This window comes from Anomaloglossus baeobatrachus, chromosome 7, assembly GCF_048569485.1.
Source record: "Anomaloglossus baeobatrachus isolate aAnoBae1 chromosome 7, aAnoBae1.hap1, whole genome shotgun sequence".
In the NCBI taxonomy this organism is placed as follows: domain Eukaryota; kingdom Metazoa; phylum Chordata; class Amphibia; order Anura; family Aromobatidae; genus Anomaloglossus; species Anomaloglossus baeobatrachus.
In genome coordinates, this window is record NC_134359.1 from 301,918,504 (window position 1) to 301,944,494 (window position 25,991).

At 46.0% G+C, this 25,991-nt stretch overlaps 1 protein-coding gene across 1 annotated transcript in view; it reads right to left on the minus strand.

Moving 5' to 3' along the window:
* Positions 1-2,078: 2,078 nt before the first annotated feature.
* The window catches only part of HSD3B7 (hydroxy-delta-5-steroid dehydrogenase, 3 beta- and steroid delta-isomerase 7), a 46,276-nt gene continuing 22,363 nt past the window's right edge, over positions 2,079-25,991 (minus strand). The window contains exons 3-7 of the mRNA XM_075318635.1: positions 21,427-21,582; positions 11,902-12,010; positions 11,700-11,799; positions 6,964-7,126; positions 2,079-6,877 (exon numbers count right to left, since the gene is read on the minus strand). Coding sequence (XP_075174750.1) covers positions 6,456-6,877; positions 6,964-7,126; positions 11,700-11,799; positions 11,902-12,010; positions 21,427-21,582 — 950 coding nt within the window. The 3' untranslated portion in view covers positions 2,079-6,455. The remainder of the gene's footprint in view (positions 6,878-6,963; positions 7,127-11,699; positions 11,800-11,901; positions 12,011-21,426; positions 21,583-25,991) is intronic.

Consider the following 25,991-nt stretch of genomic DNA (forward strand, 5'->3'; position numbering starts at 1 on the left):
GGTGGCTGCAGACAGGATCTTATCATGTATCTCTGTATACAGGGAGCTCCCCCTAGTGGTGGCTGCAGACAGGATCTTATCATGTATCTCTGTATACAGGGAGCGCCCCCTAGTGGTGGCTGCAGACAGGATCCTATCATGTATCTCTGTATACAGGGAGCTCCCCTTAGTGGTGACTGCAGACAGAATCTTATCATGTATCTCTGTATACAGGGAGCGCCCCCTAGTGGTGGCTGCAGACAGGATCTTATCATGTATCTCTGTATACAGGGAGCTCCCCCTAGTGGTGGCTGCAGACAGGATCTTATCATGTATCTCTGTATACAGGGAGCGCCCCCTAGTGGTGGCTGCAGACAGGATCTTATCATGTATCTCTGTATACAGGGAGCTCCCCCTAGTGGTGGCTGCAGACAGGATCTTATCATGTATCTCTGTATACAGGGAGCTCCCCCTAGTGGTGGCTGCAGACAGGATCTTATCATGTATCTCTGTATACAGGGAGCTCCCCCTAGTGGTGGCTGCAGACAGGATCTTATCATGTATCTCTGTATACAGGGAGCGCCCCCTAGTGGTGGCTGCAGACAGGATCTTATCATGTATCTCTGTATACAGGGAGCTCCCCCTAGTGGTGGCTGCAAACAGGATCTTATCATGTATCTCTGTATACAGGGAGCTCCCCCTAGTGATGGATGCAGACAGGATCTTATCATGTATCTCTGTATACAGGGAGCTCCCCCTAGTGGTGGCTGCAGACAGGATCTTATCATGTATCTCTGTATACAGGGAGCTCCCCCTAGTGGTGACTGCAGACAGGATCTTATCATGTATCTCTGTATACAGGGAGCTCCCCCTAGTGGTGGCTGCAGACAGGATCTTATCATGTATCTCTGTATACAGGGAGCTCCCCCTAGTGGTGGCTGCAGACAGGATCTTATCATGTATCTCTGTATTCAGGGAGCTCCCCCTAGTGGTGGCTGCAGACAGGATCTTATCATGTATCTCTGTATACAGGGAGCTCCCCCTAGTGGTGACTGCAGACAGGACCTTATCATGTATCTCTGTATACAGGGAGCTCCCCCTAGTGGTGGCTGCAGACAGGATCTTATCATGTATCTCTGTATACAGGGAGCTCCCCCTAGTGGTGGCTGCAGACAGGATCTTATCATGTATCTCTGTATACAGGGAGCTCCCCCTAGTGGAGGCGGCAGACAGGATCTTATCATGTATCTCTGTATACAGGGAGCTCCCCCTAGTGGAGGCGGCAGACAGGATCTTATCATGTATCTCTGTATACAGGGAGCTCCCCCTAGTGGTGGCTGCAGACAGGATCTTATCATGTATCTCTGTATACAGGGAGCTCCCCCTAGTGGTGGCTGCAGACAGGATCTTATGTATCTCTGTATACAGGGAGCTTCCTCTAGTGGTGACTGCAGACAGGATCTTATGTATCTCTGTATACAGGGAGCTCCCCCTAGTGGTGACTGCAGACAGGATCTCATCATGTATCTCTGTATGCAGGGAGCTCCCTCTAGTGGTGACTGCAGCCATGATATTATCATGTATCTCTGTATACAGGGAGCTCCCCCTAGTGGTGGCTGCAGACAGGATCTTATCATGTATCTCTGTATACAGGGAGCTCCCCCTAGTGGTGGCTGCAGACAGGATCTTATCATGTATCTCTGTATACAGGGAGCTCCTCCTAGTGGTGACTGCAGACAGGATATTATCATGTATCTCTGTATACAGGGAGCTCCCCTTAGTGGTGACTGCAGACAGGATCTTATCGGGTATCTCTGTATAGAGGGAGCTCCCCCTAGTGGTGGCTGCAGACAGGATCTTATGTATCTCTGTATACAGGGAGCTCCTCCTAGTGGTGACTGCAGACAGGATATTATCATGTATCTCTGTATACAGGGAGCTCCCCTTAGTGGTGGCTGCAGACAGGATCTTATCATGTATCTCTGTATACAGGGAGCTCCCCCTAGTGGTGACTGCAGACAGGATCTTATCATGTATCTCTGTATAGAGGGAGCTCCCCCTAGTGATGGCTGCAGACAGGATCTTATCATGTATCTCTGTATACAGGGAGCTCCCCCTAGTGGTGGCTGCAGACAGGATCTTATCATGTATCTCTGTATACAGGGAGCTCCCCATAGTGGAGGCGGCAGAAAGGATCTTATCATGTATCTCTGTATACAGGGAGCTCCCCCTAGTGGTGGCTGCAGACAGGATCTTATCATGTATCTCTGTATACAGGGAGCTCCCCCTAGTGGTGACTGCAGACAGGATCTTATCATGTATCTCTGTATACAGGGAGCTCCCCCTAGTGGTGGCTGCAGACAGAATCTTATCATGTATCTCTGTATATAGGGATCTCCCCTTAGTGGTGGCTGCAGACAGGATCTTATCATGTATCTCTGTATACAGGGAGCTCCCCCTAGTGGTGGCTGCAGACAGGATCTTATCATGTATCTCTGTATACAGGGAGCTCCCCTAGTGGTGGCTGCAGACAGGATCTTATCATGTATCTCTGTATACAGGGAGCTCCCCCTAGTGGAGGCGGCAGACAGGATCTTATCATGTATCTCTGTATACAGGGAGCTCCCCCTAGTGGTGACTGCAGACAGGATCTTATCATGTATCTCTGTATACAGGGAGCTCCCTCTAGTGGTGGCTGCAGACAGGATCTTATCATGTATCTCTGTATACAGGGAGCTCCCCCTAGTGGTGACTGCAGACAGGATCTTATCATGTATCTCTGTATACAGGGAGCTCCCCCTAGTGGAGGCGGCAGACAGGATCTTATCATGTATCTCTGTATACAGGGAGCTCCCCCTAGTGGAGGCGGCAGACAGGATCTTATCATGTATCTCTGTATACAGGGAGCTCCCCCTAGTGGTGACTGCAGACAGGATCTTATCATGTATCTCTGTATACAGGGAGCTCCCTCTAGTGGTGGCTGCAGACAGGATCTTATCATGTATCTCTGTATACAGGGAGCTCCCCCTAGTGGTGACTGCAGACAGGATCTTATCATGTATCTCTGTATACAGGGAGCTCCCCCTAGTGGTGGCTGCAGACAGGATCTTATCATGTATCTCTGTATACAGGGAGCTCCCCCTAGTGGAGGCGGCAGACAGGATCTTATCATGTATCTCTGTATACAGGGAGCTCCCCCTAGTGATGACTGCAGACAGGATCTTATCATGTATCTCTGTATACAGGGAGCTCCCTCTAGTGGTGGCTGCAGACAGGATCTTATCATGTATCTCTGTATACAGGGAGCTCCCCCTAGTGGTGACTGCAGACAGGATCTTATCATGTATCTCTGTATACAGGGAGCTCCCCCTAGTGGTGGCTGCAGACAGGATCTTATCATGTATCTCTGTATACAGGGAGCTCCCCCTAGTGGTGGCTGCAGACAGGATATTATCCTTAGAACCGTGATAAACACACTTTCATGCGACCTTTTCACTTTTCCAATCCCTTCTTTTAGGAGGTTCCCACAGCTCATTTTAACCCCTTTCGTTCTGCTTGGTCCAACATGTCACATATTTTGGTATTTTTTTATCCAGCCTATATCCAGTTCCAGGTTATTCCCTCCTGTTAGTGAATATGTGGTTATTAGAGGGGGTCCTATCACTGCGGCCCCCTCTCCTGGCAGGGTGTGTTCCTCTATTATACCCATCGGTATATACTTTGGTTACATATAGGAGTATATGTAGGATGGGCTCTGCCGTCTCAATAAGTTTCTTGTGCCCCATAAATGAAATGTTCTCCGCTGGTTAGAATGGCAGGATATATAGAATGTGTAGGTACATGTACACCTGTATATAGGCCGCCATTCACATTCACTGAGCTGCGGAGGAGGAGGAGGAGGATGGCTCCTCTATTATATTACTATTATAAGAGAACATTGGATACTTCTGATTCAGCCCCTGCAGTACCAGTCCCAGCCTGTAGGTGAAGCTGTGAGCAAAAAAAATCATATAAGAAAGAACGCCACCTAGAGACTGTGAGTGGTACTGCAACGTACAGGCTATAGTGACCGGTCCCCCGTTATCTGTACTGTATAGTGACCGGTCCCCCGTTATCTGTACTGTATAGTGACCGGTCCCCGTTATCTGTACTGTATAGTGACCGGTCCCCCATTATCTGTACTGTATAGTGACCAGTCCCCTGTTATCTGTACTGTATAATGACCGGTCCCCCATTATCTGTACTGTATAATGACCGGTCCCCCATTATCTGTACTGTATAATGACCAGTCCCCTGTTATCTGTACTGTATAGTGACCAGTCCCCCGCTATCTGTACTGTATAGTGACCAGTCCCCCGCTATCTGTACTGTATAGTGACCAGTCCCCCGCTATCTGTACTGTATAGTGACCAGTCCCCCGCTATCTGTACTGTATAGTGACCAGTCCCCCGCTATCTGTACTGTATAGTGACCAGTCCCCCGCTATCTGTACTGTATAGTGACCAGTCCCCCGCTATCTGTACTGTATAGTGACCAGTCCCCCATTATCTGTACTGTATAATGACCGGTCCCCCATTATCTGTACTGTATAATGACCGGTCCCCCATTATCTGTACTGTATAATGACCAGTCCCCCGCTATCTGTACTGTATAGTGACCAGTCCCCTGTTATCTGTACTGTATAGTGACCAGTCCCCTGTTATCTGTACTGTATAGTGACCAGTCCCCCGCTATCTGTACTGTATAGTGACCAGTCCCCCGCTATCTGTACTGTATAGTGCCCGGTCCCCCATTATCTGTACTGTATAGTGCCCGGTCCCCCATTATCTGTACTGTATAGTGACCGGTCCCCCATTATCTGAATTGTATAGTGACCGGTCCCCCATTATTTGACTGTATAGTGACCGGTCCCCCATTATTTGACTGTGTAGTGACCGGTCCCCCGCTATCTGTACTGTATAGTGCCCGGTCCCCCATTATCTGTACTGTATAGTGCCCGGTCCCCCATTATCTGTACTGTATAGTGACCGGTCCCCCATTATCTGAATTGTATAGTGACCGGTCCCCCATTATTTGACTGTATAGTGACCGGTCCCCCGTTATTTGTACTGTGCAGTGACCGGTCCCCCGTTATTTGTACTGTGTAGTGACCAGTCCCCCGTTATCTGACTGTATAGTGCCCGGTCCCCCATTATCTGTACTGTATAGTGCCCGGTCCCCCATTATCTGTACTGTATAGTGCCCGGTCCCCCATTATCTGTACTGTATAGTGACCAGTCCCCCATTATCTGTACTGTATAGTGACCAGTCCCCCATTATCTGTACTGTATAGTGACCGGTCCCCCATTATCTGTACTGTATAGTGACCAGTCCCCCATTATCTGTACTGTATAGTGCCCGGTCCCCCGTTATCTGTACTGTATAGTGACCGGTGCCCCGTTATCTGTACTGTATAGTGACCGGTCCCCCGTTATCTGTACTGTATAGTGCCCGGTCCCCCGTTATCTGTACTGTGTAGTGACCGGTGCCCCGTTATCTGTACTGTATAGTGCCCGGTCCCCCGTTATCTGTACTGTATAGTGACCGGTCCCCCGTTATTTGTACGGTATAGTTACCGGTCCCCCGTTATCTGTACTGTATAGTGACCGTTCCCCCGTTATCTGTACTGTATAGTGACCGGTCCCCCGTTATCTGTACTGTATAGTGACCGGTCCCCCGTTATCTGTACTGTATAGTGACCGGTCCCCCGTTATCTGTACAGTATAGTGACCGGTGCCCCGTTATCTGTACAGTATAGTGACCGGTGCCCCGTTATCTGTACTGTATAGTGACCGGTCCCCCGTTATTTGTACTGTATAGTGACCGGTCCCCCGTTATCTGTACAGTATAGTGACCGGTGCCCCGTTATCTGTACAGTATAGTGACCGGTCCCCCGTTATTTGTACTGTATAGTGACCGGTCCCCCCGTTATCTGTACTGTATAGTGCCCGGTCCCCCGTTATCTGTACTGTATAGTGACCGGTCCCCCGTTATTTGTACGGTATAGTTACCGGTCCCCCGTTATCTGTACTGTATAGTGACCGTTCCCCCGTTATCTGTACTGTATAGTGACCGGTCCCCCGTTATCTGTACTGTATAGTGACCGGTCCCCCGTTATCTGTACTGTATAGTGACCGGTCCCCCGTTATCTGTACAGTATAGTGACCGGTGCCCCGTTATCTGTACAGTATAGTGACCGGTGCCCCGTTATCTGTACTGTATAGTGACCGGTCCCCCGTTATTTGTACTGTATAGTGACCGGTCCCCCGTTATCTGTACAGTATAGTGACCGGTGCCCCGTTATCTGTACAGTATAGTGACCGGTGCCCCGTTATCTGTACAGTATAGTGACCGGTCCCCCGTTATCTGTACAGTATAGTGACCGGTCCCCTGTTATTTGTACTGTATAGTGCCCGATGCCCCCACTGGTGTGGGGGTCAGCGGCTCTTTTCCCCCTCCTCGAAGCTCCTCACCCAGGCCACCGTCCGCCGCCTGCTCTCCTCCCAGCTAAACAGCGGCTTGTACCCAAAGTGTCTCTCGGCCTTGTCGGTCTGCACGGTGAAGGTGGTGCTGGCCACCGCCAGGGTGTACGGGTTGAGTATCGGGGCGTAGGTGCAGAACGGGTGGAGAAGCCATTGAAGGACAGAATTCAGCAGCGCTAACAAGTAGAGGAGGAAATAAGGCACCAGCGGGCGAGAGCCGACCATCCGGAACCCGCAGGACGACAGGAACTCCATGTTGAAGTCCTCGTAGCTTTTGTACGGAGATTGGTCGTAGCAGAAGTACACCTGCCCCCCCAGGGTGGACGGGCGGTCCTGCAGCTGCCGGGCAGCGACGAGATGCATCCAGGCCACGTTACCTGCCGGAGAACAGCATTATGACAGCTGGTAACATCCTACAGCAGAGGCAGAATTATGAATGCAGCTCCGGATGGGATGTACTTACCGACATAAACACGGCCATGTTCTGTGGATGCAGGAATGGCTCTGAACACCCGCCGGCCCTTCTTCAGCCCCTGCTTATAAAACTGCCTCATGAGCTCGTGGCCCTCGCCGTAGATCCCGGTGGGCCGCAGCGCGCAGGTGTAGAGGATCTGCCCGCCTTTTACCTGTGAGCACAATGTGAGTTATCCACCCGCCATGACAGTGATGGACAAAGCTTTTCAGCTTGGTGTGTCTAAATTCGTAAAAAAAAATATGAGCATAACTCGTGTGGTGTGTCACTTCTCGAAAAATCGATAATTCTGTGATATTTGTAGCTCTAATAACAAAAAGTTATCCAATAATGACTGCTGGGAGGAGGGGGAGACAAGATAATGATTATCTCCTTTCCTCTCCTTGTGGCCCATCCTTGTCCTCTGTACTAATGTGCCCATCCTTGTCTCCTGTAGTAATGTGCCCATCCTTGTCCTCTGTAGTAATGTGCCCATCCTTGTCTCCTGTACTAATGTGCCCATCCTGTAGTAATGTGCCCATCCTTGTCTCCTGTAGTAATGTGCCCATCCTTGTCCCCTGTAGTAATGTGCCCATCCTTGTCTCCTGTAGTAATGTGCCCATCCTTGTCCTCTGTAGTAATGCGCCCATCCTTGTCTCCTGTAGTAATGTGTCCATCCTTGTCTCCTGTAGTAATGTGCCCATCCTTGTCTCCTGTAGTAATGTGCCCATCCTTGTCTCCTGTACTAATGTGCCCATCCTTGTCTCCTGTAGTAATGTGCCCATCCTTGTCCTCTGTAGTAATGCGCCCATCCTTGTCTCCTGTAGTAATGTGCCCATCCTTGTCTCCTGTAGTAATGTGCCCATCCTTGTCTCCTGTAGTAATGTGCCCATCCTTGTCTCCTGTAGTAATGTGCCCATCCTTGTCCCCTGTAGTAATGTGCCCATCCTTGTCTCCTGTAGTAATGTGCCCATCCTGTAGTAATGTGCCCATCCTTGTCTCCTGTAGTAATGTGCCCATCCTTGTCCCCTGTAGTAATGTGCCCATCCTTGTCTCCTGTAGTAATGTGCCCATCCTTGTCTCCTGTAGTAATGTGCCCATCCTTGTCCTCTGTAGTAATGCGCCCATCCTTGTCTCCTGTAGTAATGTGCCCATCCTTGTCTCCTGTAGTAATGTGCCCATCCTTGTCTCCTGTAGTAATGTGCCCATCCTTGTCTCCTGTAGTAATGTGCCCATCCTTGTCCCCTGTAGTAATGTGCCCATCCTTGTCTCCTGTAGTAATGTGCCCATCCTGTAGTAATGTGCCCATCCTTGTCTCCTGTAGTAATGTGCCCATCCTTGTCCCCTGTAGTAATGTGCCCATCCTTGTCTCCTGTAGTAATGTGCCCATCCTTGTCTCCTGTAGTAATGTGCCCATCCTTGTCTCCTGTAGTAATGTGCCCATCCTTGTCTCCTGTAGTAATGTGCCCATCCTTGTCTCCTGTAGTAATGTGCCCATCCTTGTCTCCTGTACTAATGTGCCCATCCTTGTCTCCTGTACTAATGTGCCCATCCTGTACTAATGTGCCCATCCTTGTCTCCTGTACTAATGTGCCCATCCTGTAGTAATGTGCCCATCCTTGTCTCCTGTAGTAATGTGCCCATCCTTGTCTCCTGTAGTAATGTGCCCATCCTTGTCTCCTGTAGTAATGTGCCCATCCTGTAGTAATGCGCCCATCCTTGTCTCCTGTACTAATGTGCCCATCCTGTAGTAATGTGCCCATCCTGTAGTAATGTGCCCATCCTGTACTAATGTGCCCATCCTGTAGTAATGTGCCCATCCTGTAGTAATGTGCCCATCCTGTAGTAATGTGCCCATCCTGTACTAATGTGCCCATCCTGTAGTAATGTGCCCATCCTGTAGTAATGTGCCCATCCTTGTCTCCTGTAGTAATGTGCCCATCCTTGTCTCCTGTAGTAATGTGCCCATCCTGTAGTAATGTGCCCATCCTGTAGTAATGTGCCCATCCTGTAGTAATGTGCCCATCCTGTAGTAATGTGCCCATCCTTGTCTCCTGTAGTAATGTGCCCATCCTGTAGTAATGTGCCCATCCTGTAGTAATGTGCCCATCCTGTACTAATGTGCCCATCCTGTAGTAATGTGCCCATCCTGTAGTAATGTGCCCATCCTGTACTAATGTGCCCATCCTGTAGTAATGTGCCCATCCTGTAGTAATGTGCCCATCCTTGTCCCCTGTAGTAATGCGCCCATCCTTGTCTCCTGTAGTAATGTGCCCATCCTTGTCTCCTGTAGTAATGTGCCCATCCTTGTCTCCTGTAGTAATGTGCCCATCCTGTAGTAATGCGCCCATCCTTGTCTCCTGTACTAATGTGCCCATCCTGTAGTAATGTGCCCATCCTGTAGTAATGCGCCCATCCTTGTCTCCTGTACTAATGTGCCCATCCTGTAGTAATGTGCCCATCCTGTAGTAATGTGCCCATCCTGTAGTAATGTGCCCATCCTGTAGTATTGTGCCCATCCTTGTCTCCTGTAGTAATGTGCCCATCCTTGTCTCCTGTAGTAATGTGCCCATCCTTGTCCTCTGTAGTAATGTGCCCATCCTTGTCTCCTGTAGTAATGTGCCCATCCTTGTCTCCTGTAGTAATGTGCCCATCCTTGTCTCCTGTACTAATGTGCCCATCCTTGTCTCCTGTAGTAATGTGCCCATCCTGTAGTAATGTGCCCATCCTTGTCTCCTGTACTAATGTGCCCATCCTTGTCTCCTGTACTAATGTGCCCATCCTTGTCTCCTGTACTAATGTGCCCATCCTTGTCTCCTGTAGTAATGTGCCCATCCTTGTCTCCTGTACTAATGTGCCCATCCTTGTCTCCTGTAGTAATGTGCCCATCCTTGTCCTCTGTAGTAATGTGCCCATCCTGTAGTAATGTGCCCATCCTTGTCTCCTGTAGTAATGTGCCCATCCTTGTCTCCTGTAGTAATGTGCCCATCCTTGTCCTCTGTAGTAATGTGCCCATCCTTGTCTCCTGTAGTAATATGCCCATCCTTGTGCCCATCCTGTAGTAATGTGCCCATCCTTGTCTCCTGTAGTAATGTGCCCATCCTTGTCTCCTGTAGTAATGTGCCCATCCTTGTCCCCTGTAGTAATGTGCCCCATCCTTGTCCTCTGTAGTAATGTGCCCATCCTTGTCCCCTGTAGTAATGTGCCCATCCTTGTCCCCTGTAGTAATGTGCCCATCCTTGCCCCCTGTAGTAATGTGCCCATCCTTGTCCCCTGTAGTAATGTGCCCATCCTTGTCCCCTGTAGTAATGTGCCCATCCTTGTCCCCTGTAGTAATGTGCCCCGTCCTTGTTCTCTGTAGTAATATGCCTATCCTTGCCCCCTGTAGTAATGTGCCCCGTCCTTGTTCTCTGTAGTAATATGCCCATCCTTGTCCCCTGTAGTAATGTGTCCATCCTTGTCCTCTGTAGTAATGTGCCCCATCCTTATCTCCTGTAGTAATGTGCCCCATCCTTGTCCCCTGTAGTAATGTGCCCAATCCTTGTCCCCTGTAGTAATGTGCCCCATCCTTGTCCCCTGTAGTAATGTGCCCCATCCTTGTCCCCTGTAGTAATGTGCCCATCCTTGTCCCCTGTAGTAATGTGCCCCATCCATGTCCTCTGTAGTAATGTACCCCATCCTTTTCCCCTGTAGTAATGTGTCCATCCTTGTCCTCTGTAGTAATGTACCCCATCCTTATCCCCTGTAGTAATGTGCCCCATCCTTCTTCCCTGTAGTAATGAACCACATCCTTGTCCTCTGTATTAATGTGCCCCATGCTTGTCACCCTTGTAGTAATGTGCCCATTCTTGTGCCCATCCTTGTACCCTTCTTCTAGCAACGCCCCATCCTATAGTAATGTCCCCTATTTATGCCACATTTTCACATAAATACATAAAAAAGATTGCTCTCAGCTGTCTTCCTTTCCCTCGGTGTCCTCTTTCCTGCTTTTTGCGGCCCACAGGCCACCTGACGATCGCAGCCCTATGTCGGGGGCCACAGCCATCTGCGCTTGACTTCAGATTATCAATTTCCGCCGCCGCACACAGGAACTCTCTGCAGAGCTTCACCAACGGCAGCTGCCAACCAATCAGAGGCCAGCAGGTGACGTCATACACCGACGTCACCTGCTGGCCTCTGATTGGTCAGCGGCTGCCATTGGCAAAGCTGTGCAGAGAGTTCATGTGTGTGGTGGTGGAAATTGATCATCTGAAGTAAAGCGCTGATGGCTGCAGTCTCCGGCATAGGGCCGCGATCGTGAGGGTGACTGTGGGCCGCAGGGACCTGCCTGAGGGGCCGCCTGTTTGATACCCCTGAGTTAGAGGGAGGCGTGTTACGTACAGCGTGGTAGGTAAGCACGCCTCACTCAGGACCCTGATTAAAGGTGCAGAACACAAATTAGCGGAGGGCGCATCCCGATCTATAAGACAAGCCGCGGCCGCCGGTGACTCCACTGGAGCTGTATGTGTGGCCCCCCTCGGTCATTTCGGCACAGTTTGGGGCCACATATGCAGTTCTGGTGGAATCACCGATGGCCGCGGCTTGTCTTATAGATCCGGGTCCGTCCGCCTGCACCTGCCACGCGTGACAGCAAAAATGGCTCGGCGTGTGACCCCTGACACGCGTGTCACAGGTTAGCGATCACTGCGCCATGACATCATAAGCTGACCCATACAGTGCTGACCCCTAGGGGCCGCTCGGGGTATTACCTTCCTCCCATTGGCCTCCAGCACCAGCTTCTCGGCTTTGGACTTGCTCAGCGGGTACGGCTGGTTGTGGTATACGGTATATTCCGTGTCTTCATTACCCCTGCAACAGGCGGAGCAGAGAGAGCAACGTTGAAACCCCCCAAAACAGTAAGGTCATGTGAGGCAGCTGATAACAGGGAACAATAGATTGCATACACATTACCTATAGAATGGATCTTTGTGTAGATTGGGCCCCACGACCTCCATGCTGCTGGTGTAGAGCAGGTACTGGATCCCTTCCTCCTCGCAGGCTCGCAGCACGTTCTCCGTCCCTGCGGACACAGGAGTGATCATCTGTCACCGAGACGCCAACCATTCCCATCTACAGAAGTGTCACACAGGGGAGATGGCCGAGGGGGGAGACGGCCGAGGGGGGAGACGGCCGAGGGGGGGAGACGACCAAGGGGGGGAGACTGCCGAGAGGGGAGACGGCCGAAGGGGGGAGATGGCCGAACAGGGAGACGGCCGACGGGGGAGACGGCCGAGGGGGGAGATGGCAGAGGGGTCAGACGGCAGAGGGGGGAGACGGCAGAGGGGTCAGACGGCCGAGGAGGTAGACGGCAGAGGGGCGGAGACAGCCGAGGGGGGGACGGCCGAGAGGGGAGACGGCCGAGGGGGGAGACGGCCGAGGGGGGAGACAGCCGAGGGGGGAGACGGCCGAGGGGGGGAGACGACCAAGGGGGGGGGAGACTGCCGAGAGGGGAGACGGCCGAAGGGGGAAGATGGCCGAGCAGAGAGACGGCCGAGGGGGGAGACGGCAGAGGGGTCAGACGGCCGAGGAGGGAGACGGCATAGGGGCGGAGACAGCCGAGGGGGAGACGGCCGAGAGGGGAGACGGCCGAGGGGGGAGACGGCCGAGGGGGGAGACGGCATAGGGGCGGAGACAGCCGAGGGGGAGACGGCCGAGGAGGGGAGACAACCGAGGGGGGAGACGGGCGAGGGGGAGATGGCCGAGGGGGGAGACGGCAGAGGGGGGAGACGACAGAGGGGGAGACGACCGAGGGGGGACATTACTGAGGGTGGGAGACAGCCGAGTGGGGGAGACGGTCGAGGGGGGAGACGACCGAGGGGGGTAGACGGCAGAGTGGTGGAGACAGCCGAGGAAGAGGGGGGATGGCCAAGGGGGGAGACGACCGAGGAGGGGAGACAGACAAGGGGGGAGACGGCCGAGGAGGGAGATGACCGAGGGGGGAGACGGCAGAGGAGGGGAGACAGCTGAGGGGGGAGACGGAAGAGGGGGGAGACAGCCGAGGGGGGAGACGACCGAGCTGGGAGGGGGAGACGGTCGAGGGGGGAGACGACTGAGGGGGTGGAGACAGCTGAGGGGGTGGGGGGATGGCCTAGGGGGGAGACGACCAGGGAGGGGGGACGGCCGAGGGGGGAAACGGCCGAGGAGGGAGACAGCCAAGGGGGGGAGATGGCCGAGAAGGGGAGATGGCCGAGGGGGGAAGACGGCTGAGGGGGGAGACGGCAGAGAAGGGGAGACGACCGAGGTGGGGAGATGACCGAGGGGGGGAGACAGCCGAGAGGGGGAGACGGTCAAGGGGGGGTAGACGGCAGGGGGGTGGAGACAGCCAAGGGGGGGGATGGCCGAGGGGGGAGACGACCGAGGAGGAGAGACGGCCGAGGGGGGAGACGACCGAGGAGGAGAGACGGCCGAGGGGGGAAACGGTCGAGGGGGGAGACAGCTGAGGAGGGGGAACAGCCGAGGGGTGGAGATGGCCGAGGAGGGGAGACAGCCGAGGGGGGAAGACGGCCGAGTGGGGAGACGGCTGAGGGGGGAGATGGCCGAGGGGTGGGGATGGCCGAGGGGGGAGACGACCGAGGAGCGGAGACGGCCGATGGGGGAAGACGGCCAAGGGGGGGAGACAGCCAAGGGGGGGAGACGGCCGAGGATTTGGGGTACCGCAGCTGCCATCCTGCTCTACAGTCCTGCACCATACAACTCATGTCAGCTCAGTATCGTAACCTGGTGGCCATTGCTGGAACTGCAACATATTCATCTGCATTTTCAGGTAAGATGATACTATGGGATGACGAGAGGAGTCTACACTACATGTCTGTGCCCTGATCACTATATGGAGGCTTCACAACGGGACGGATGTCAGCTCCGGAGGCTGAAAAACAGTCATCTACAACATGTGCGTATAATAATCCGCAGCGTACACCGATCCTGGAAAAAGCGGCACAAGAGTGATATCCCCCGAAAGTCAGAGGATGGCACCATCATCCACAGCAGTGATATAGTAGATATATTCTTTCCTATAGGGGCAGTTTTATAGTAGTAATATTCTTGTACATAGGAGGCAGTATTATAGTAGTTATATTCTTGTACATAGGGAGCAGTATTATAGTAGATATATTCTTGTATATAGGGGGCAGTATTATAGTAGTTATATTCTTGTACATAGGGGCAGTATTATAGTAGTTATATTCTTGTACATAGGAGGCAGTATTATAGTAGTTATATTCTTGTACATAGGAGCAGTATTATAGTAGTTATATTCTTGTACATAGAGGCAGTATTATAGTAGATATATTCTTTCCTATAGGGGCAGTTTTATAGTAGTAATATTCTTGTACATAGGGGCAGTATTATAGTAGTTATATTCTTGTACATAGGAGGCAGTATTATAGTAGTTATATTCTTGTACATAGGGGGCAGTATTATAGTAGTTATATTCTTGTACATAGGAGGCAGTATTATAGTAGTTATATTCTTGTACATAGGGGGCAGTATTATAGTAGTTATATTCTTGTACATAGGGGGCAGTATTATAGTAGTTATATTCTTGTACATAGGGAGCAGTATTATAGTAGTTATATTCTTGTATATAGGGGCAGTATTATAGGAGTTATATTCTTGTACATAGGGGCAGTATTATAGTAGTTATATTCTTGTACATAGGGGCAGTATTATAGTAGTTATATTCTTGTACATAGGGGGCAGTATTATAGTAGTTATATTCTTGTACATAGGGGCTGTATTATAGTAGATATATTCTTGTACATAGGAGCAGTATTATAGTAGTTATATTCTTGTACATAGGAGGCAGTATTATAGTAGATATATTCTTGTGCATAGGGGCAGTATTATAGTAGTTATATTCTTGTATATAGGGGCAGTATTATAGGAGTTATATTCTTGTACATAGGGGCAGTATTATAGTAGTTATATTCTTGTACATAGGAGGCAGTATTATAGTAGATATATTCTTGTACATAGGGAGCAGTATTATAGTAGTTATATTCTTGTATATAGGGGCAGTATTATAGGAGTTATATTCTTGTACATAGGGGCAGTATTATAGGAGTTATATTCTTGTACATAGGGGCAGTATTATAGTAGTTATATTCTTGTACATAGGGGCAGTATTATAGTAGTTATATTCTTGTACATAGGGGGCAGTATTATAGTAGTTATATTCTTGTACATAGGGGCTGTATTATAGTAGATATATTCTTGTACATAGGAGCAGTATTATAGTAGTTATATTCTTGTACATAGGGGCTGTATTATAGTAGATATATTCTTGTACATAGGAGCAGTATTATAGTAGTTATATTCTTGTACATAGGGGCTGTATTATAGTAGATATATTCTTGTACATAGGGGCAGTATTATAGTAGTTATATTCTTGTACATAGGGGCAGTATTATAGTAGTTATATTCTTGTGCATAGGGGCAGTATTATAGTAGTTATATTCTTGTACATAGGGGCAGTATTATAGTAGTTATATTCTTGTACATAGGGGCAGTATTATAGTAGTTATATTCTTGTACATAGGGGCAGTATTATAGTAGTTATATTCTTGTACATAGGGGGCAGTATTATAGTAGTTATATTCTTGTACATAGGGGCTGTATTATAGTAGATATATTCTTGTACATAGGAGCAGTATTATAGTAGTTATATTCTTGTACATAGGAGGCAGTATTATAGTAGATATATTCTTGTACATAGGGGGCAGTATTATAGTAGTTATATTCTTGTACATAGAGGCAGTATTATAGTAGTTATATTCTTGTATATAGGGGGCAGTATTATAGTAGTTATATTCTTGTACATAGAGGCAGTATTATAGTAGTTATATTCTTGTATATAGGGGCAGTATTATAGTAGTTATATTCTTGTACATAGGGGGCAGTATTATAGTAGTTATATTCTTGTACATAGAGGCAGTATTATAGTAGTTATATTCTTGTATATAGGGGGCAGTATTATAGTAGTTATATTCTTGTACATAGGGGGCAGTATTATAGTAGTTATATTCTTGTACATAGGGACAGTATTATAGTAGTTATATTCTTGTACATAGGGGGCAGTATTATAGTAGTTATATTCTTGTATATAGGGGCAGTATTATAGTAGTTATATTCTTGTACATAGGGGGCAGTATTATAGTAGTTATATTCTTGTATATAGGGGCAGTATTATAGTAGTTATATTCTTGTATATAGGGGCAGTATTATAGTAGTTATATTCTTGTACATAGGGGCAGTATTATAGTATTTATATTCTTGTACATAGGGGCAGTATTATAGCAGTTATATTCTTGTACATAGGGGGCAGTATTATAGTAGTTATATTCCTGTACATAGGAGCAGTATTATAGTAGTTATATTCTTGTACATAGGGGGCAGTATTATAGTAGTTATATTCCTGTACATATGGGCAGTATTATAGTAGTTATATTCTTGTACATAGGGAGCAGTATTATAGTAGTTATATTCTTGTACATAGGGGCAGTATTATAGTAGTTATATTCTTGTACATAGGGGCAGTATTATAGTAGTTATATTCTTGTACATAGGGGGCAGTATTATAGTAGTTATATTCTTGTATATAGGGGCAGTATTATAGTAGTTATATTCTTGTACATAGGGGGCAGTATTATAGTAGTTATATTCTTGTATATAGGGGCAGTATTATAGTAGTTATATTCTTGTACATAGGGAGCAGTATTATAGTAGTTATATTCTTGTACATAGGAGCAGTATTGTAGTAGTTATATTCTTGTATATAGGGGCAGTATTATAATAGTTATATTCTTGTACATAGGGGGCAGTATTATAGTAGTTATATTCTTGTATATAGGGGCAGTATTATAGTAGTTATATTCTTGTATATAGGGGGCAGTATTATAGTAGTTATATTCTTGTATATAGGGGGCAGTATTACAGTAGTTATATTCTTGTACATAGGGGGCAGTATTATAGTAGTTATATTCTTGTACATAGGGGCAGTATTATAGTAGTTATATTCTTGTACATAGGGAGCAGTATTATAGCAGTTATATTCTTGTATATAGGGGCAGTATTATAGTAGTTATATTCTTGTACATAGGGAGCAGTATTATAGTAGTTATATTCTTGTACATAGGAGCAGTATTATAGTAGTTCTATTCTTGTACATAAAGGCAGTATTATAGCAGTTATATTCCTGTACATAGGGGGCAGTATTATAGCAGTTATATTCCTGTACATAGGGGGCAGTATTATAGCAGTTATATTCCTGTACATAGGGGGCAGTATTATAGCAGTTATATTCCTGTACATAGGGGGCAGTATTATAGCAGTTATATTCCTGTACATAGGGGGCAGTATTATAGCAGTTATATTCCTGTACATAGGGGGCAGTATTATAGCAGTTATATTCCTGTACATAGGGGGGCAGTATTATAGCAGTTATATTCCTGTACATAGGGGGGCAGTATTATAGCAGTTATATTCCTGTACATAGGGGGCAGTATTATAGCAGTTATATTCCTGTACATAGGGGCAGTATTATAGTAGTTATATTCTTGTATATAGGGGGCAGTATTATAGCAGTTATATTCTTGTACATAGGGGCAGTATTATAGTAGTTATATTCTTGTACATAGGGGCAGTATTATAGTAGTTATATTCTTGTACATAGGAGCAGTATTATAGTAGTTATATCCTTGTACATAGGAGCAGTATTATAGTAGTTATATTCTTGTACATAGGGAGCAGTATTATAGCAGTTATATTCTTGTATATAGGGGCAGTATTATAGTAGTTATATTCTTGTACATAGGGGCAGTATTATAGTAGTTATATTCTTGTACATAGGGGCAGTATTATAGTAGTTATATTCTTGTACATAGGAGGCAGTATTATAGTAGATATATTCTTGTACATAGGGAGCAGTATTATAGTAGTTATATTCTTGTATATAGGGGCAGTATTATAGGAGTTATATTCTTGTACATAGGGGCAGTATTATAGGAGTTATATTCTTGTACATAGGGGCAGTATTATAGTAGTTATATTCTTGTACATAGGGGCAGTATTATAGTAGTTATATTCTTGTACATAGGGGGCAGTATTATAGTAGTTATATTCTTGTACATAGGGGCTGTATTATAGTAGATATATTCTTGTACATAGGAGCAGTATTATAGTAGTTATATTCTTGTACATAGGGGCTGTATTATAGTAGATATATTCTTGTACATAGGAGCAGTATTATAGTAGTTATATTCTTGTACATAGGGGCTGTATTATAGTAGATATATTCTTGTACATAGGGGCAGTATTATAGTAGTTATATTCTTGTACATAGGGGCAGTATTATAGTAGTTATATTCTTGTGCATAGGGGCAGTATTATAGTAGTTATATTCTTGTACATAGGGGCAGTATTATAGTAGTTATATTCTTGTACATAGGGGCAGTATTATAGTAGTTATATTCTTGTACATAGGGGCAGTATTATAGTAGTTATATTCTTGTACATAGGGGGCAGTATTATAGTAGTTATATTCTTGTACATAGGGGCTGTATTATAGTAGATATATTCTTGTACATAGGAGCAGTATTATAGTAGTTATATTCTTGTACATAGGAGGCAGTATTATAGTAGATATATTCTTGTACATAGGGGGCAGTATTATAGTAGTTATATTCTTGTACATAGAGGCAGTATTATAGTAGTTATATTCTTGTATATAGGGGGCAGTATTATAGTAGTTATATTCTTGTACATAGAGGCAGTATTATAGTAGTTATATTCTTGTATATAGGGGCAGTATTATAGTAGTTATATTCTTGTACATAGGGGGCAGTATTATAGTAGTTATATTCTTGTACATAGAGGCAGTATTATAGTAGTTATATTCTTGTATATAGGGGGCAGTATTATAGTAGTTATATTCTTGTACATAGGGGGCAGTATTATAGTAGTTATATTCTTGTACATAGGGACAGTATTATAGTAGTTATATTCTTGTACATAGGGGGCAGTATTATAGTAGTTATATTCTTGTATATAGGGGCAGTATTATAGTAGTTATATTCTTGTACATAGGGGGCAGTATTATAGTAGTTATATTCTTGTATATAGGGGCAGTATTATAGTAGTTATATTCTTGTATATAGGGGCAGTATTATAGTAGTTATATTCTTGTACATAGGGGCAGTATTATAGTATTTATATTCTTGTACATAGGGGCAGTATTATAGCAGTTATATTCTTGTACATAGGGGGCAGTATTATAGTAGTTATATTCCTGTACATAGGAGCAGTATTATAGTAGTTATATTCTTGTACATAGGGGGCAGTATTATAGTAGTTATATTCCTGTACATATGGGCAGTATTATAGTAGTTATATTCTTGTACATAGGGAGCAGTATTATAGTAGTTATATTCTTGTACATAGGGGCAGTATTATAGTAGTTATATTCTTGTACATAGGGGCAGTATTATAGTAGTTATATTCTTGTACATAGGGGGCAGTATTATAGTAGTTATATTCTTGTATATAGGGGCAGTATTATAGTAGTTATATTCTTGTACATAGGGGGCAGTATTATAGTAGTTATATTCTTGTATATAGGGGCAGTATTATAGTAGTTATATTCTTGTACATAGGGAGCAGTATTATAGTAGTTATATTCTTGTACATAGGAGCAGTATTGTAGTAGTTATATTCTTGTATATAGGGGCAGTATTATAATAGTTATATTCTTGTACATAGGGGGCAGTATTATAGTAGTTATATTCTTGTATATAGGGGCAGTATTATAGTAGTTATATTCTTGTATATAGGGGGCAGTATTATAGTAGTTATATTCTTGTATATAGGGGGCAGTATTACAGTAGTTATATTCTTGTACATAGGGGGCAGTATTATAGTAGTTATATTCTTGTACATAAGGGCAGTATTATAGTAGTTATATTCTTGTACATAGGGAGCAGTATTATAGCAGTTATATTCTTGTATATAGGGGCAGTATTATAGTAGTTATATTCTTGTACATAGGGAGCAGTATTATAGTAGTTATATTCTTGTACATAGGAGCAGTATTATAGTAGTTCTATTCTTGTACATAAAGGCAGTATTATAGCAGTTATATTCCTGTACATAGGGGGCAGTATTATAGCAGTTATATTCCTGTACATAGGGGGCAGTATTATAGCAGTTATATTCCTGTACATAGGGGGCAGTATTATAGCAGTTATATTCCTGTACATAGGGGGCAGTATTATAGCAGTTATATTCCTGTACATAGGGGGGCAGTATTATAGCAGTTATATTCCTGTACATAGGGGGGCAGTATTATAGCAGTTATATTCCTGTACATAGGGGGGCAGTATTATAGCAGTTATATTCCTGTACATAGGGGGCAGTATTATAGCAGTTATATTCCTGTACATAGGGGCAGTATTATAGTAGTTATATTCTTGTATATAGGGGGCAGTATTATAGCAGTTATATTCTTGTACATAGGGGCAGTATTATAGTAGTTATATTCTTGTACATAGGGGCAGTATTATAGTAGTTATATTCTTGTACATAGGGGCAGTATTATAGTAGTTATATCCTTGTACATAGGAGCAGTATTATAGTAGTTATATTCTTGTACATAGGGAGCAGTATTATAGCAGTTATATTCTTGTATATAGGGGCAGTATTATAGTAGTTATATTCTTGTACATAGGGAGCAGTATTATAGTAGTTATATTCTTGTACATAGGAGCAGTATTATAGTAGTTCTATTCTTGTACATAAAGGCAGTATTATAGCAGTTATATTCCTGTACATAGGGGGCAGTATTATAGCAGTTATATTCCTGTACATAGGGGGCAGTATTATAGCAGTTATATTCCTGTACATAGGGGGCAGTATTATAGCAGTTATATTCCTGTACATAGGGGGCAGTATTATAGCAGTTATATTCCTGTACATAGGGGGGCAGTATTATAGCAGTTATATTCCTGTACATAGGGGGGCAGTATTATAGCAGTTATATTCCTGTACATAGGGGGGCAGTATTATAGCAGTTATATTCCTGTACATAGGGGGCAGTATTATAGCAGTTATATTCCTGTACATAGGGGCAGTATTATAGTAGTTATATTCTTGTATATAGGGGGCAGTATTATAGCAGTTATATTCCTGTACATAGGGGGCAGTATTATAGCAGTTATATAGCTGGTTGGGTTTCCACTTTTCTCTAGTTAGTGAGTACTGCGGTTTTCGGTGCAGATAATACCGCGGCGTGTCGTCTGAATTAATCGCTGTGATTTCCGCAGTCCGGTGACGTCGTGGATTTCTGATCTCCACCCTTGGGATATTCTTCATTGAACTCCATATATCCCAGGGGTCACATCGGTGTCAGGCGAGTCGTGGTTTTCCACTTGTGGTGCTTTTTCTTACCTGTCACATTGACCTGTGTGATCTTGCTGGCCGGGACACGACCCCATACGTCCACCAGGCTGGCCGTGTGTATGACCAGGTGGGCTCCGCGGAGGGCGGCCTGGACGTCTGCCACAGACGAGATATCTCCTCGGACCAGTCTGACCTTCACGTGGTCTGTGACAGAAGAGCAGAGGGGTCAGCACTTGTATTTCTGATGCTTCATCACTTAAAGGGGAACGCCACCCCACTGATAGGAGACGTGCTCGGGACGGGGCATTGGGTACAAGCACTGTGAACGCTGCTCCGGATGCATGTTAGTGAATGCTCCCCTATATGCCATAAAGGTCTGAGATGGGAATGTCCCTTTAAATCTGTGCTCACGCTTCCTCCGGAGCTGCGTGCATACTGCAGCACTGACGTGACCACATCCTATCTGTAATTAGACGTGTCCTCCTCCTGGAGATGTATGACCTGTTTATTCTGCGGTTTTTGGCAGGAGATTTAGGGGCTGGAAAATTTTATCTCATTTTCTGCTATTTTCGGTCTTTTCTCCGTCGTAATCACAAAGAAGATAAAATCCAAAATAACAAAAGCCGCACTAAAGTCTCCCACCGCTGAGGGTCCGTCACAATGCAGCAGTGCAGATAATGCCCCACAAGCCCCGCAGCTGCGCTGGTGCTCTGTTACAATGTATCAGTTTATCTCACAGACGATTGTTTGGATACAGTGTGACGAACCCTCAGCTGTGAGGAGTATTGGGTAAGACGGGATTCCAGCCACTGGAGGTAAATAAGAATATTCCTATTCACTAACAGCAAAAAGAGATTTCACTAAAGGATAAGACACGATGTAGCAGCAGAATAGTGACTGCAGCTCTGGAGGTGACTGGAGGATAAGACACAAAGTAACGGCAGAATAGTGACTGCAGCTCTGGAGGTGACTGGAGGATAAGACCTGATGTAGCAGCAGAATAGTGACTGCAGCTCTGGAGGTGACTGGAGGATAAGACACAAAGTAACGGCAGAATAATGACTGCAGCTCTGGAGGTTACTGGAGGATAAGACCTGATGTAACAGCAGAATAGTGAGTGCAGCTCTGGAGGTGACTGGAGGATAAGACACAAAGTAACGGCAGAATAATGACTGCAGCTCTGGAGGTTACTGGAGGATAAGACCTGATGTAACAGCAGAATAGTGACCGCAGCTCTGGAGGTGACTGGAGGATAAGATATTATGTAACAGCAGAATAATGACTGCAGCTCTGGAAGTGCCTGGAGGATAAGACACAAAGTAACAGCAGAATAGTGACTGCAGATCTGGAGGTGACTGGAGGATAAAATCTGCTGTAACAGCAGAATAGTGACCGCAGCTCTGGAGGTGACTGGAGGATAAGATATTATGTAACAGCAGAATAATGACTGCAGCTCTGGAGGTGACTGGAGGATAAAATCTGCTGTAACAGCAGAATAGTGACCGCAGCTCTGGAGGTGACTGGAGGATAAAATCTGCTGTAACAGCAGAATAGTGACCGCAGCTCTGGAGGTGACTGGAGGATAAGATATTATGTAACAGCAGAATAATGACTGCAGCTCTGGAAGTGCCTGGAGGATAAGACACAAAGTAACAGCAGAATAGGGAGTGCAGCTCTGGAGGTGTCTAGAAGATAAGACACAAAGTAACAGCAGAATAATGACTGCAGCTCTGGAGGTGACTGGAGGATAAGACACAAAGTAACAGCAGAATAGTGAGTGCAGCTCTGGAGGTGACTGGAGGATAAGACACAATGTAACAGTAGAATAGAGACTGCAGCTCTGGAGGTGACTAGAAGATAAGACACAAAGTAACAGCAGAATAGTGAGTGCAGCTCTGGAGGTGACTAGAAGATAAAGCACAAAGTAACAGCAGAATAGCGACTGCAGCTCTGGAGGTGACTAGAAGATAAGACACAAAGTAACAGCAGAATAATGACTGCAGCTCTGGAGGTGACTAGAAGATAAGACACAAAGTAACAGCAGAATAGTGAGTGCAGCTCTGGAGGTGGCTAGAAGATAAAGCACAAAGTAAGAGCAGAATAGTGAATGCAGCTCTGGAGGATAAGACACAATGTAACAGCAGAATAGTGACTGCAGCTCTGGAGGTGACTGGAGGATAAGACACGATGTAACAGCAGAATAGTGAATGCAGCTTTGGAGGTGACTGGAGGATAAGACATAATTTAACAGTAGAATAATGACTGCAGCTCTGGAGGATAAGACATGATGTAACCGCAGAAAAGTGACCGCAGCTCTGGAGGTGGCTGGAGGATAAGACCTGCTGTAACAGCAGAATAGTGAGTGCAGCTCTGGAGGATAAGACCTGCTGTAACAGCAGAATAGTGAGTGCATCTCTGGGGGATAAGACCTGCTGTAACAGCAGAATAGTGAGTGCAGCTCTGGAGGATAAGACCTGCTGTAACAGCAGAATAGTGAGTGCAGCTCTGGAGGATAAGACACGATGTAACAGCAGAATAGTGAGTGCAGCTCTGGAGGTGACTGGAGGATAAAATCTGCTGTAACAGCAGAATAGTGACCGCAGCTCTGGAGGTGACTGGAGGATAAGATATTATGTAACAGCAGAATAATGACTGCAGCTCTGGAAGTGCCTGGAGAATAAGACACAAAGTAACAGCAGAATAGTGACTGCAGCTCTGGAGGTGACTGGAGGATAAAATCTGCTGTAACAGCAGAATAGTGACCGAAGCTCTGGAGGTGACTGGAGGATAAGATATTATGTAACAGCAGAATAATGACTGCAGCTCTGGAGGTGACTGGAGGATAAGACACAAAGTAACAGCAGAATAGTGAGTGCAGCTCTGGAGGTGACTGGAGGATAAAATCTGCTGTAACAGCAGAATAGTGATCGCAGCTCTGGAGGTGACTGGAGGATAAGATATTATGTAACAGCAGAATAATGACTGCAGCTCTGATAGTGCCTGGAGGATAAGACACAAAGTAACAGCAGAATAGTGAGTGCAGCTCTGGAGGTGACTAGAAGATAAGACACAAAGTAACAGCAGAATAATGACTGCAGCTCTGGAGGTGACTAGAAGATAAAGCACAAAGTAACAGCAGAATAGCGACTGCAGCTCTGGAGGTGACTAGAAGATAAGACACAAAGTAACAGCAGAATAATGACTGCAGCTCTGGAGGTGACTGGAGGATAAGACACAAAGTAACAGCAGAATAGTGAGTGCAGCTCTGGAGGTGACTGGAGGATAAGACACAATGTAACAGTAGAATAGAGACTGCAGCTCTGGAGGTGACTAGAAGATAAGACACAAAGTAACAGCAGAATAATGAGTGCAGCTCTGGAGGTGACTAGAAGATAAAGCACAAAGTAAGAGCAGAATAGTGAATGTAGCTCTGGAGGATAAGACACAATGTAACAGCAGAATAATGACTGCAGCTCTGGAGGTGACTGGAGGATAAAATCTGCTGTAACAGCAGAATAGTGACCGCAGCTCTGGAGGTGACTAGAAGATAAGACACAAAGTAACAGCAGAATAATGACTGCAGCTCTGGAGGTGACTGGAGGATAAGACACAAAGTAACAGCAGAATAGTGAGTGCAGCTCTGGAGGATAAGACACAATGTAACAGTAGAATAGAGACTGCAGCTCTGGAGGTGACTAGAAGATAAGACACAAAGTAAGAGCAGAATAGTGAGTGCAGCTCTGGAGGATAAGACCTGCTGTAACAGTAGAATAGTGAGTGCAGCTCTGGAGGATAAGACCTGCTGTAACAGCAGAATAGTGAGTGCAGCTCTGGAGGATAAGACCTGCTGTAACAGCAAAATAGTGAGTGCAGCTCTGGAGGATAAGACACGATGTAACAGCAGAATAGTGAGTGCAGCTCTGGAGGATAAGACCTGCTGTAACAGCAGAATAGTGAGTGCAGCTCTGGAGGATAAGACCTGCTGTAACAGCAAAATAGTGAGTGCAGCTCTGGAGGATAAGACACGATGTAACAGCAGAATAGTGAGTGCAGCTCTGGAGGATAAGACCTGCTGTAACAGCAGAATAGTGAGTGCAGCTCTGGAGGATAAGACCTGCTGTAACAGTAGAATAGTGAGTGCAGCTCTGGAGGATAAGACCTGCTGTAACAGCAGAATAGTGAGTGCAGCTCTGGAGGATAAGACCTGCTGTAACAGCAGAATAGTGAGTGCAGCTCTGGAGGATAAGACACGATGTAACAGCAGAATAGTGAGTGCAGCTCTGGAGGATAAGACCTGCTGTAACAGCAGAATAGTGAGTGCAGCTCTGGAGGATAAGACCTGCTGTAACAGTAGAATAGTGAGTGCAGCTCTGGAGGATAAGACACGATGTAACAGCAGAATAGTGAGTGCAGCTCTGGAGGATAAGACCTGCTGTAACAGCAGAATAGTGAGTGCAGCTCTGGAGGATAAGACACGATGTAACAGCAGAATAGTGAGTGCAGCTCTGGAGGATAAGACCTGCTGTAACAGCAGAATAGTGAGTGCAGCTCTGGAGATAAGACCTGCTGTAACAGCAGAATAGTGAGTGCGGCTCTGGAGGATAAGCGCCGGC